At 42.1% G+C, this 13476-nt stretch overlaps 1 protein-coding gene across 1 annotated transcript in view; it reads right to left on the bottom strand.

Annotated features, from left to right (window-relative positions):
• LOC134395334 (protein SSUH2 homolog) overlaps positions 1–13243 on the bottom strand; it is a 33540-nt gene extending 20297 nt beyond the window's left edge. Inside the window, exons 1-5 of the mRNA XM_063121493.1 lie at positions 13114–13243; positions 11476–11536; positions 5427–5551; positions 2913–2975; positions 110–210 (exon numbers count right to left, since the gene is read on the bottom strand). Coding sequence (XP_062977563.1) covers positions 110–210; positions 2913–2975; positions 5427–5551; positions 11476–11536; positions 13114–13233 — 470 coding nt within the window. The 5' untranslated portion in view covers positions 13234–13243. The remainder of the gene's footprint in view (positions 1–109; positions 211–2912; positions 2976–5426; positions 5552–11475; positions 11537–13113) is intronic.
• Positions 13244–13476: the final 233 nt, after the last annotated feature.

The raw sequence follows: 13476 nt of genomic DNA, 5'->3' as shown, positions 1-13476 counted from the left end.
ACAAGATTCTTTAGATACAAAAATATTCTGCTGGTGATCTAGTAATGTCTATAAAGCCAATTTAGAAAAATTAGCAAGTAAATAAATACCATACACACACACACCTTACCTTTTGCGGCCAGTACCTGAACACATCTGGCACCGTTTCTGATGTTTCAGATATTTTGCTTTTGCTTTGTGTCTGGCTCCACTGCATGCAACACACCGCAACTACAGGAGCACAAAGTAAATAACACATTACCCATTTCGCATCTGCATATGGATTCAGTTATGGTAGTGAAGAAATCTGACAAAAAATGCATTTGAGGTCATATTTATCACTGGCAGTGGGAGCCAGTAGGTGATTTGTGGGTGGGAATTTCCTGCTCCAGAATAATCAAAGGGGAGGAGGAAGCGTATCCTTACTAGTAAATGGCGACCATAGGAGGTGGCAGTGGACCAGTCAGCAGTGCACCTTGCCAGTGCACAGCCATTGTTTGGCTGGCATCCCTGGGTGCAGACACTGATGACTGAGAGAACTCTTAGCCAATCCCCATCCTGACACAACTCTGACTGAACCATCCCCATTTGGGGCTATTCTGGGAACTTCTGCACTATCTAAGGCCTTAGCTAGACTGGGCGAAATCCTGGGGCGAACCCTGGGATCGTCCCTATGCGTCCACATGATGCACAGGGGATCCCGGGATCAGAGAGGGATCATCTCTCCCTTGCCCCGGGATAGAGCCCTCCCCTTTGGGCCCGCTTTTTCCGTGGTCCCAGACTGCAGAACGTGTGGCCCGTTGCCATGGAGCTGGGAGCTGCGCACGGGGTGCAGCGCTTCTCAGGAGCGCTGCGCCCATCAGGGTTAGGGTGAGGGGAGCGGGAAAAGTACTTAATTTTTTAAAAAAACTTACCTTCAGCGCATGAGCATTCATACACTCCATCCTCTTTAAAAATAAAAAATGGCGGGCGCAACGCCTCTCTTCCTGAGGTTGTCGTGCCTCACGTGTTAACGGAGGAGGGATCTTGCGTTAAACACAACGCGAGAACTTCCCTCCACCGTCCTGGATTAAAAGGTAGGTCTAGCTAAGGCCTAAGACTCTGTCCAGGTGGCAGCTTTGAAGGAAGCATTAAACTGGAAGTGAAGGGAGCTCGCTTCCTCATGTATGAAGACATGCTTTATGTGAGCACCTGGGCTTCTCTGAATCCCTCTATACTTCACGATACTAAGGCCTTTGTTTTCAACGAGCAACAAAAATACACCCTATCACCAGAAAGCAAATTAAGGCCGAAAACAGACATGATTTGAAATCTAAAACAAAACAAATGACCATCCATAGCACATACAGTTTATAAATTTGTATAAATTTAAAAATTCTAAAAAGAAAAATTTTAAACTTTTTTTTTATAGATTTTTTTTTAAAAAATCACATTTCACATTCTTAGTCTTCTTTTCATTTTTATTCTAGAGTGTGTACAGAGAGGTTTGGCTGGTGCCTACACTGTATTCCTTCTGTCGCCAGCTGAAGACCTTTTTATTTTCTCAGTATTCTAACACCTAATGTAACAAATTTAAACTTTGCTGTTTTAATTCCATATTTTAACCTATATCAATTTTTGCTGTGTGGTTTTATCCTGGTTGTGCTTTTTATATTGTATTTTGTATTTGTGTTTTTAGATTGTTGGTTGTTTTTATGCTCTTCATGATTTTTATTTTTGTGAACCACCCAGAGAGCTTTGGCTATTGGGCGATATAAAAATGGAATAAATAAATAAATACAGGGAGCTTGATCCAGATTTGCCCCCCTGCACCTACTCTAGAGTAAAACAGGGGAAAAACAAGACATAGCTGATGGATATGAATTTAAAGTAATGTTTATTTTGCCCCTATATGTCATGGAGGAGAGTTCTTGGTTAGCATTCTTTCTTACATAGAAATTTTCTATGTGTAGACCCATGTGTGTTGTGGGGAATGTAGTCTACAGTCTTCTGGCCCAGACTCAGATCTATCACCTCACTGAGAATGATGCTTTAGAAACAGGATTTCACTTTTAGATACATGGATCACAGCCAGGGCCGGGCCTACCATGAAGCAGTAGGAAGCAGATGCAGCAGACGGTGGAGGATGGGAAGAGTGGCACTCTCTCCCTCCAAAGGGTCTGCCAGTGCTTGGTCCTGCTGGCTGCCTGCATGGCTGGCCATGCAGGCAGCTGGCAGGACCAAGAAGCCGCCCACTCACCCACTCAACCCCCACATCACTATACCCCTCTCTGCCTCACCTCACCTCACCTCCTCACCTCACTGGGAAGCCACTTTACTTTCCCTACTGTGGACCCGTGGACTATTAGATTGTAAGCCTATGTGGCAGAGTCTTGCTATTTACTGTTTTACTCTGTACAGCACCATGTAGATTGATGGTGCTATATAAATAAATAAATAAATAAATAAATAAATAAATAAATAATAATACCTGTAAGGTCTTTATGACTTCAGGAGCCATCCTGCACCTGCGCAAGGTAGGGCAATTGCGAGAAGTACCACTTTCCGGGATCTCTCACAATACCTTATCGGACATGCAGGCACTGCATGGCTCCTGAAGGCAGAAGTGCAGGCCTGCATTAAGGAAAGTAAGCCAGCTTGCTGGTAGGATTGTTAAGTATGGGGAGGCAGGAAGGTACAGCGCAGGAAGGGGTGAGTGAACAGCTGGTTCTTGGGGGGAAAAGACAAGGGAGGAGGAGGAGGCCATGAGAGGGAGGAGGAAGCTGCAGGGGGAGGAAGAGACCAGGGGGGCCATCAAGTGGGATGTGGCAGGGGCGACCTGCCTTGGGCTGGGCACAGTCACAGCATAAAACTGTCGTTGAACACTAAGCATGTGTGATGTCCGCATGAAAGGAATGGGGAATTGAAATGAAGAAAACACAGCCAGTACTTACTCGGCCTGCACCGTGGCATCCACTACATTTGTAGCGGCCACGTCCATGACACTTATGACACTCCTGAAATATAAAGGTAATCATTTATTTACAACATTTCTATTCCTCTCCACATCTAAACAAATTCCAGCGCAGTGAAGAACAAAAGATAAAAAGAATAAAAACACCACATTAAATGTGTTTTTTAAAAACAGAATGCAAGTGAAAACCAGGACTGGACAATCAAGGAATACTTCTTTAAAAAGAAAGAAAAAACTACTCTCAGGAGACGCTGAAAAAAACAAAATCTTGCCCTCCCATATTTGCCTACTTAGATCCTAAGGTTCATCATCCGAGGCCCTCCCCCAGGTGCCCCCACCAAATGGAGCAAAGTGGGTGGCTACAAGAGAGAGGACCTTTTCAGTGGTGACACCCTATCTGTTCAATACCCTTCCCAGAGAAGGTCACATGGCACCTTAAGGTCTCTTTGGCAGAGATGAAGAACTCCCAGGCATTTTAAGAATTGATTTAGTACTTTTAAATCTCTGCACTGTTTTATTTTGGGGGTATATCCAGAGGCATAGGCGCCACATGTTTAGAATGAAAAAAAAATGCTACAATTGCCAACATTCCCCAGCCATGCTGGGAGTTATAGGGCTTTTTTTCCCTGCCTAAACATGCATAGAACTGTGCCTTAATAAATTTATTAGCTGTTATTTATTTTTTGCAATCGGTTTTACTTTGGTTTTATTATGTCTTGCATTGCTCTTACCCCTTCTTCCTTATTTCCCTTGGTGCTATTTTATTGTTTTATTCTGATTTTATATCTAACATTTTTAACTTATTTATACAGCACCCAGAGAGCCCATAGCTGTTTGACTAGATTATTAATAATAGGATGACCACTTATGCATCACCAAAAAGAGGAAATTCATCGCCCAAAAGAGTAATTTATATGTACACATGCAAATTTAGAAGTAATCATTATAATTTATATAAGAATAGAATAGATGTGACCTGTGTGCTTGTTCATTTATTTATTAGTTACATTTATATCTCACGTTTCTTTGAACCACTCTAAGGCAGGAACATACACATTCCTCCTTCTCTCTTCCTTTATCATCACAACAACCCCATAAGGTAGGTTAGGCTGAGAGTTAGGGCATGTCTACACCTAGGGAGGGAGCAGGGAGGATCTTGTGATATGCTGATCGCGAGATCCTCCCCCTGGGTTCACATGGGGCATGCGACGTCCAGGGAGGAAGCAGGATGTCGTGCCCACCATTTTTTTTAAAGGCAGCAGCTGTGCTCCAGCAAAAAAGTAAGTAAAAATAGTAAGTAAAAAAAAAGCCCTAACCCTACTCCCCACCCATCCCTGATGTCCCTGGACTCCCCCTGACCCAGCTCCTTAGCTCTGCTGACCCCCACTACTCACGGGGAGGAGGGAAGAAGCCGGGATGGGTGCCCACACCACCCACGGTCCTTGGGATCGTCCCAAGATCACGGGAAAAGCCAGGAGAAAAGTGTCTGCAGATATCCCAGGGAAATGGAGGGATTGTCCCTACCTGCTTCCGGGATCCCTGTGCATCATTTGGAAGCACAGGGACTATCCAGGAATGATCCCTGGCATAAAGACTGTAGACATGCCCTTAGTGACTGGCCCATAGTCACCCCACGAGCCTCATGGTCAAGTGGGGACTAGAACCCAGATCTCCTGAGTCCCAGCCTAACACTTTAACCATTACACCATACTGGCACACATTCTGCTGTCCAGGTGCTGATGGGAAATTTCAGGGCCTTGCTCTCCCTTTATATGATTCTTTATCTTTAAACTAGACTAAGGATGCCTTCAAATATTCTGGCAGCCCCTCAAACAGAGGACACATGGCCCAGCTAACTAATGATAACAGTATGTGTTAGCTAAGACAAAGGAATGACAAGTCTATATTCATGAAAGCCACCTGAAAGGTATTAACAGATTAAGAAAGTCATAAAGTGAAACAATAATAATGCTGGAAAAACACTGATGTAACCTAGTTCAACGTTTTCGCTTCTGGTCCTGCACACATTATTCTTTACAGATTATTTTTCATCTGTGTTCTAGAAACTAACATCCATGAGATGTTAGTACAAATCAATGTATACTTGAGTAAAATATAGCAGTTCAGTTAACCAAGCTAAGGGTTACAAGGGAGCTTCCCCATACACACTGTTCCCAAAACACAAGAAACACCCGTACAATGCCCTGATCAAAAAAATACTGGATGAACCAAATGATGAAGCAAAAGCACCAAAAAAGAAATAGTCTCTTGGGTGTCCAGAACTATCCACTTTACTCAACAACCCTCCGGTGTCCCAGAGGACCAGGTAAGAAATACCCCAGATCATAGAGCAGAGGATATGGGATAAAAAGTACTTCAGTGCTTGCACTCTAAGTATAACCAGTTGAAACATCAACCTTTGATGTTTACCCAATACCATCTGAACACTAAGGAGGTCAATGTTTGGCTTTCCAACCACCAATAATCGAATTACCTTGACTGAAGAAGAGTGAGGTACACGAAACTTTTTTGTATCTTCCTGAAACATCTGTGGTACTTGGACCTTAATATCCCACGGTCGTGGACATGAACCATTTTGTGGACCATCTACCAAAGCATCTAATAAGAAGAAACAACATTAAATACAATTGTTTACTACACAATGGGCATAATCCAATACAGAGTAGAGCACACTTAAGCCCGTTGAAATAAAACAAGTAGAGAGAGCTTACATGCTGTTATCTAAGAAATTATTTTTCTTAATTTCTTTGTGAAATTTATTTTTCATTTATTAGCACTCCCAACAGTAACGATTATATCCATTGCAGCTTGTCCACAACATCACATTTATTTTATGTGATCTCATTGAATTACATTCTCTTACAGTCTAGAATCTCAACTTTACATGATATTATCAACCATACAAGTGTGGTATAGTGGCTAAGGTGGACTGGAAATCGGGAGATCTGGGTTCTAGTCCCCACTCGGCCATGGAAACCCACTGGGTGACTTTGGGCCAGTCACAGACTCTCAGCCCAACCTACCTCACAAGGTTGTTGTTGTGAGGATAACATGGAAAGGAGGAGGATTATGTACACCACCTTGGGTTCCTTGGAGGAAAAAAAAGGTGAGATATAAATGTAATAATAAAAATAATTAAAAAGTGTGACCTGCCACAAAATATTGCAGTAGATCACATGTGTGTTATCTTAGGCTGGGTATGAGTGGGGTGTTTTGGGGGTTCCTCAGGATTCCTCTATCACAGCTTGCTAGCAGCAGCTCCAAATGTTTGTCTTAACACCCAATCAGTGGTCATTGCACCCAATGCAAGGGAAATTACGGGGAGTGGGAGTTCAATGATCCCATAGTGAGGATGTTCTTGCCTAGCCTGCCTGCTTTAAAACCAACGACTGGTGTGTTGCCTTTCTCCTTCTCCTTTCTCTACTGTCAATTAGAGTGCAATCCTCTGCATGTTTAGATAGCAAAAGTCCTACAATTCCCAGCATGCCCCAGCCATGCATAGGATTGTGCCTTTAGTGGGTTGGGTGGGAGCAGCCATTAAAGTTGGAAGTGAGTAAAATAATGAGTGTGTGAGAGTGAGAGAGGGAGAGAGGGAGGGAGGGAGGGAGGTGGATTAATCCCTGCATTTCTGTGGTGGTGCTTTTGTTTTCCTACTGATGCCAGATGACTGATACATTGTGGGAATGGCTGGCTGAATGATTTGGGCAAGAAAAGAAAGAGCAGGGGAAGAGGGAATTCCATTTGCAAGAGATGGTCGGAGGGAAAACTTGAACTGAGCTTAAATGTATTGGCAGTCATCTTGACCATTATTTACCCAAGCATCAATTCAGCACTAGGGTAGCCACTTAACCATAGCAAAAAATGAGAAAATACATCACCAAAAAGAGAACGAGAGATAACAGAGATTCGCATAAAATTTGCACAACATAATTCATATGCAAAGATGTACATTTAGACCTAATTGCTGCTTTTTTATTTAAAACCACATTAAACTTACAAAAAAGGAAACAATCAAAAATACAAATATCAATGTCAATGCATTACAAATATTTGAAGACAATACAAACTTAATTAACAAACACTGCAAATCCAGTATCTCGCATATTAATATATAATGCATATTTAATCCTAGAACTCCCAGCATGCCCCAGCCAACTGTGCTTGAAAGTCCTTCTCCTGGCCAAAATGGGTCAGTTCAAACAAACATCAAGAGCTGTAAATCAAGAGTGGATTAGGCTTTCTGATCTTGTACAGTAATTCTCCTAGCATCTCCAAGGTTGTATAATAGCTCAAGAGATAATTAATAACAATTTTATCTGCAACTCTGCATTTCTGATAAAGCTAAGATAGAGGTTTAGGTATATCTAGTAAAAGATCCAAGTCCAATAACAAAGATGAAGTTTCAGGAGCTGCACATGCATGGGGATCCTGTTGGTCCAAAGTGACAATATTATGGGAGACCCAATTTGTCTAGGGGTGGGCAAACAAGTTCACCAAGAGACTTTGAACATCAGCTCAATGCTCATCTCTCATCTGTGGTCACTGTTTGTTTTGTGTGACTGGGAAAACTGCGCAAAACAAACATGATCAAATGTGAAAGTTGTGCAGAAAAATCTCAAATTTGTGCAAATTCCCAAATTTGTACACATTTCCTCGATGCACTAGGGTGTGAAACGGTGCATTTTTAAAGTTGTGCAAACAAAACTTTTTTCTGGTCAAAATGTGTTTATTTGCATGTTTTCCAAACCTGAGTGCCTTCTTGAGAATTTGCAAACATTTTTGAAAAACACATCATCCTGCTTGTGTTCAGTGTTGCGAACTGAGTATGTTAGTACATTTTGCGAACAGAAATTAAATTCTCGTACAACCGTGAATTGATACCCCACACAAAGATTAATGGGCTTTTATAAAAAATTAGGATCCTCTCACAATGTAAGCTTTGCATGGCTAAAGGCTTAAAACAATGCCTACGATCCAATACTTTCCATTTATATCTTGCGGTATTAAGTGCTGGTAACAAACAGGGGCCAGATCTACGCTACTGCTCTATAATGGTTAATAATGGCATTGACAACTGTTGGAGCCCAGGACACATTCCATACGCCATTTTCCAACCTTCAAAGTGTCATATCTTGCTTGGCGTAGATCTGGCCCTGATCCTTGAACAAATAAAGAATGCAATGCTTCCCAAGCTTTCAATGGAATCAAGTAGAACACATCTCACCATAGTAGGCAGGACTGTAACCAGGTGTCATGCGTGCCTGCTCAATTGGATGTGCAGGTGCTAATTGTTGATGGGCAAGATCAAGGAGCTGGCTCTCCCTTCTTATGGTTCTTTATCTTTAAACCGGACTTGAACTAGACAGACCTTAAAACAAAGGGCATCTTCAAATAGAGACCTGTGCTCTATAAAGTCTGACACATAGCCATCCTAGCGGAATGGGGTGGGAGAGAGCCCTAAAGGGGAATGTGCCCCCCCATCTCAGGCCTTAGCTAGACCCAAGGTTTATCCCGGGATCGTCCCTGCCTGCTCCCTGGATCCCCTGTGTGTCATTTACATGAACAGAGATGACCCCAGGATAAACCTTAGGTCTAGCTAAGGGCTCAGTCTCCTTCTCCTGGGTCCATATGAAATAGGTGTTGGTTGGGAACAGTGTCTGTCTTTTGATCATGGAATATGCCTGGGGCAGGGTGGAGGGAGGAAAAGGCACTGAATCCTGAGAATGAGTGACATTTTCTTCCTTCTGTGCAGTTCTGCCTTTCCCATTTTTTCAGGATTTGCTCTTTTTCAGAGGGTTATGTTTAAAATATCTCTCATATGGCACGAAGTTCTAGTCCTAGAGGAGAGTTGCGAAGAAGAAGAAGAAGAAGAAGAAGAAGAAGAAGAAGAAGAAGAAGAAGAAGAAGAAGAAGAAGAAGAAGAAGAAGAAGAAGAGCTGTCTCCAGCTACCCAAGCATATCACAAAAGCCTTCACAAAATCATGGGCTGGGGTGAGGGGGGGGATGAAACTAGTACTGCAGAAGAGAAGTGTTTCAGCCTCTGTGCTGTCTTCGGCAACCCACAGCTGCTCTATACAATAGGTCATGCCAATCACTTTAGTAGGAGTTTATTACTTTTCTGGGGAAACTATTACATTTCACCTTTATAACACTGACAGTCCAAGCAAACCTATTCTTGCTATTTAGGGCCTTTTGTGATTCTGCCAAGGATAACTCAAAAGAACAGCCTTTTTCTAAACTAGCCAGGAACTTTTCTTTGTTGACTCAAGGTAGAAAACCCAACCTGATAATGTGGTAGACCTCTGAAGAAACATATTATGCACAGAATGAACAAAACTTGAACGTTTCGTAAAAGTGAAATATCAAATAGACATTTTTGTGAACCGCCCAGAGAGCTTCGGCTATTAGGCGGTATAAAAATGTAATAAATAAATAAATGTAAGCATTCTATTTCAGAGGTAAGAGTCTCATCTGCTTCCACAATACTCGAGAGGCATATGGAATTCCATATGGAGACGCTGGTATCCCTTTGGCCCTTGTTGGTGATTTGGAAGTGCTGTTTCTATCCCTGGATTGGGAATTTTGTTCAAAAAAATCAAGAACCAAGACCTGGTTCACACCATAGTTGGGAAAGGAGAAATGTGGCCAGAGCAATTGACTAGGAGAGAGTTGAAGTATGGGAGGGAGATGGTTCAGCACACCTGTAGCATACATGCTTCTTGCTGTTGAAGTAAGACACCCCAGCAAACCCTTTTTCATGTGAAATGGGGTGAATACGTGATTAATGTTCCTGCAGTGTTACATTTGTCCAACATTTCACCTCTTGCACATTTATACCTCGTAGGGCATACAATGACATTTGTTGCAGTAGTTTGGATAATGTGGAATAAAAGGTGGGAAATAAATAATGCCATGAAAGCAGTATGTGAAATGTGCCCCAATAGTTATCCATGCACTTCAGTACCGCTATGAAGCAGTAGTGTAAATCTAGCCTTAGTTTCAGTTTAGTTTATTGCTTGATAGCCAACCAGGACTTTGGATGTGCATCAGACTAAAAACATGCAGCAAGAAAGACACATAGTGTCAACATTTAAAAAAATCAGGCTAAATATAATAATGGGGAAATGTGTGATATTTTGGACTTTGAGGCCTTAGCTAGACCTACCTTTTGTTCCGGGGGAGAGGAGGGGAGACCTCGCGTTGCGATTAACACGAGATCTCGCCCTCATTTACACGTAAGGAGCAACGACCTCAAGAAAATGGAGCACATGAATGCTCGTGCGCAAAGGTAAGGTTTTAAAATTTTTTACCTACTTTCCCCACTCCCCCCACCCTACCCTCAATGGGCGCAGCGCTCCTGAGGAGCGCTGCACCCCATGCGCAGCTCCGGCTCCATGGCAACAGGCCACACCTTCCGCAGTCCCAGGCTCAACCCTGGACCGCAGAAAAAGCAGGCCCAAAGTGTAGGGCTGTATCCCGGGGCCAGGGACGGCTGATCCCTCCCTGATCCTGGGATCCCCTGTGCGTCATCAGGATGCACAAGTACGATCCTGGGGTTCGCCCATGGATAAAGGCTTGTCTAGCTAAGGCCTAACTCCCATGGTGAATGGTCAGGAATTCTGGAATTTGCAGTCCAAAATATTTGAAGGACATGTTGAGGAATGCTAGCCTTTAGCCTCTGTTACCAGATTAGCATAGTTTCTCAGAAAGGTAACTCATATGCCTTTCTTAGGCCATTATGCGCATTTGATAAACGCTTATGCAAGAATCAGCAACATACTCTATACAGTGCTACAGCACTTTGAGCAATACATTACATATACTACATACATAAATGTTCAAGGCAGATATTAAAACCTGCTGAATTTCCTGCATTTGAATAGTTGAGTTAAAGCAAATATGACCCAAACAGTCCTTTGCAGTTACATGCACAGGATGGGATACAGATTTATCCATATTTAGAGTAGTCCCATTGAAATGAATAGGATTTAAATTAGTCACATCTAACTTAAGTCCTGACTGATTTCAATGGGTCTACTCTAAGTATTTACTGGCTCTAACCCAGTGAATGGTCAGTCTTTTTTTGATTTGACATTTGATAGATCAGGATTCAGGTATTTGTCTGTACTTTGTGAACAAATTCTCCTGATTTCATGGACAGATGCTCCAGGGAATCAGCTCTCCATGTGATTGTATGCCTGCTATCATAACTCACTGTGCCAAAATGTAAAATGAATGCGAGAATTCTCTGTTTTCTGTACCAAGCATAACTTTTTGACAAACTCTCAGTAAAGTTGCACACATTTAGTCATGTCAAACGCTATCAGCACTGAGTACATGAGTACATTCAATTTGATATAAGCAATTGAACAATAGCATACTGACAATTCTATTTTAGTTCATATTTAGTTGTTGGGCCTCGAATCGTATTTTGAATGGAATTAAACTAAAACAAATACTCCATTTTGGATTTCAGGGACTCACAATCTGAGCTGATTACTCATGCTCATGTAATTACTTACTGTTATATGGTTCAAAAGTCCATTCACATAACCTCGTTTCATTAAAGGTCTCCAGTCGATACTGCGGAGGAACAAATCTTGTTACCAAATGCCATTTCTAGAAAGTGTCATGAAAATCACCTTTTTGCCCTCAGCCCTATTCATCCAGTAGAATTGCCTGAGACTATTTTGGGAAGGTAGTGGGTTATAGGTTCATGGACTGCACTATTCCACACCTTGTGAAAGTGATTGGAGAGAAGCAAGCCTCTCCACACACCCATTTCTGACTACATAGCTCAGCTTTGTCACCATCCCATCCTTTATGTCCCTCTTTGAGCTTTTCCTACACAAAGTTGTTAATGTTCTGCATCCACTTTCAGTTTCATGACAGAATTGAGATGCAAGCTCTACGCAAAGACCATTTTCTTTCCTAGGTTACACTGTAGTAGTGCTGATACACAAGTGAAAAAAGCATTTTATTTTGCTTTTACAAATAATACCACATGTTCTAAAAAAAAAAACCCTCCCCAGAAATGCTCGTTATTTATAGGAGCAAAACTGGGATGACATCATCTAAAGAACCTATGAAGAAGCATCAGTAGGTAATGATGAGCACAGAAATGCTGATGTAGAGAAGCTCTTTTTCTCTCCTCACCCCAACCTAGATCATATATGCGATCTTAATGAAAACCCCTATAATATCAACTGGAACCTGGTATATTTTGTATATTAACTTGGGTTATCATTCCAGAACATCACGAGGGGAGGGGAGAAGACCGCAGGAGCTAGTTTAGACAGCTTCCTAAGCACAGCATGGCCTCCCTCCTGCTCCGAAGCCCACAGCTAGAAAGCAAAATCAACTGTCCAGACGAAAAAGCAGGGTGGATGAAGCACAGAGGAGAGGGTCCCCTCTGTGCTGCAGCTGCCCTCAATTGGACAGCCAGAGCACAATGCACAGAATTGCTTCCTAAGTGTCCCCAAAGACTCTGAAAACTCTATGTCCAAATATTTGTAATGGAAATACATGTTTTCAGCAAGCAATTAGTGAGGCTTGCTGTTATTCATTCCATCCTACTGCTAGCATTTCACAATAGTTTGGATAAATGCCAGATATACCTAATACCATCTGCCTAAATGGTAATTTGTTTGAACATTATTTTCACAGGTGGACTATTCATGATTTTTGCTCTTATTAGCATTTCATAAGTTGTTGGCCATTATTGTTGTCTTTAAAATGCGTGTGACAATTCTGAACATGAAGAGGGCGATCTGGAGAAGAATTTGGCATGTCGTTTTTTGCCACTGCTCACCAGGACTTAAGTATATAAATCTATTTTCATTATTGGGGACTTAATTCTTCGGGATATGACGTTGTAATAAAGAGCGGTGCCTCTGAGCAAATGCAGAGTGAATATCCTTCAGTATTAAGTGCCCACAACCTGTCACTGCATGTTAAAAATCAGAGAGAAGGGATTTCAGGGTACAGAGTGTGCCCTACAAGCATGCTTGAGTTTCAGTACCTCTTTTTTCGATCTGAAAAGCAGCACTGCAGTCAACCAAATGGATTTGAGTACTTAACTATCTGCCTAAAAGCACTGATTTCACATATCTAACTTGGTCTCATTTGCACCAGTTGGAAAGCCATCTGGGGATACTCACTCTGTATAGCGTTTGTTGTTGCAGTTCCTGAATGACTAGCTCTCCTGCAGCTGTGTTTCCATAGCAACATTTGGAATTGACAAAGCTGAGGAGCGCATTCCTGGCCGTGTCATCTGTCATTCTTGGGATCCTGAGGATTAATAGCATGGCGCACATTCATTGCCAAAGCATAGACGAATGAATGAATGAATGAATGAATGAATGAATGAATGAATGAATGAATGAATACTTATAGGAGTTCAGGAACTCCAAAAATGCAAGCAGAGTGCTTGTCCACAATCTCCCATAAAAATACCCACTTCTTCCAGAAACTCCTCCAGTGATCCTGAGGGAGGACAAGTGGAGATACAGACAGACAGACAG

Source organism: Elgaria multicarinata, chromosome 3, assembly GCF_023053635.1.
Source record: "Elgaria multicarinata webbii isolate HBS135686 ecotype San Diego chromosome 3, rElgMul1.1.pri, whole genome shotgun sequence".
In the NCBI taxonomy this organism is placed as follows: Eukaryota; Metazoa; Chordata; class Lepidosauria; order Squamata; family Anguidae; genus Elgaria; species Elgaria multicarinata.
The sequence above is the reverse complement of the archived record's forward strand: the minus strand, read 5'-3'. Positions and strand labels throughout refer to the sequence as shown.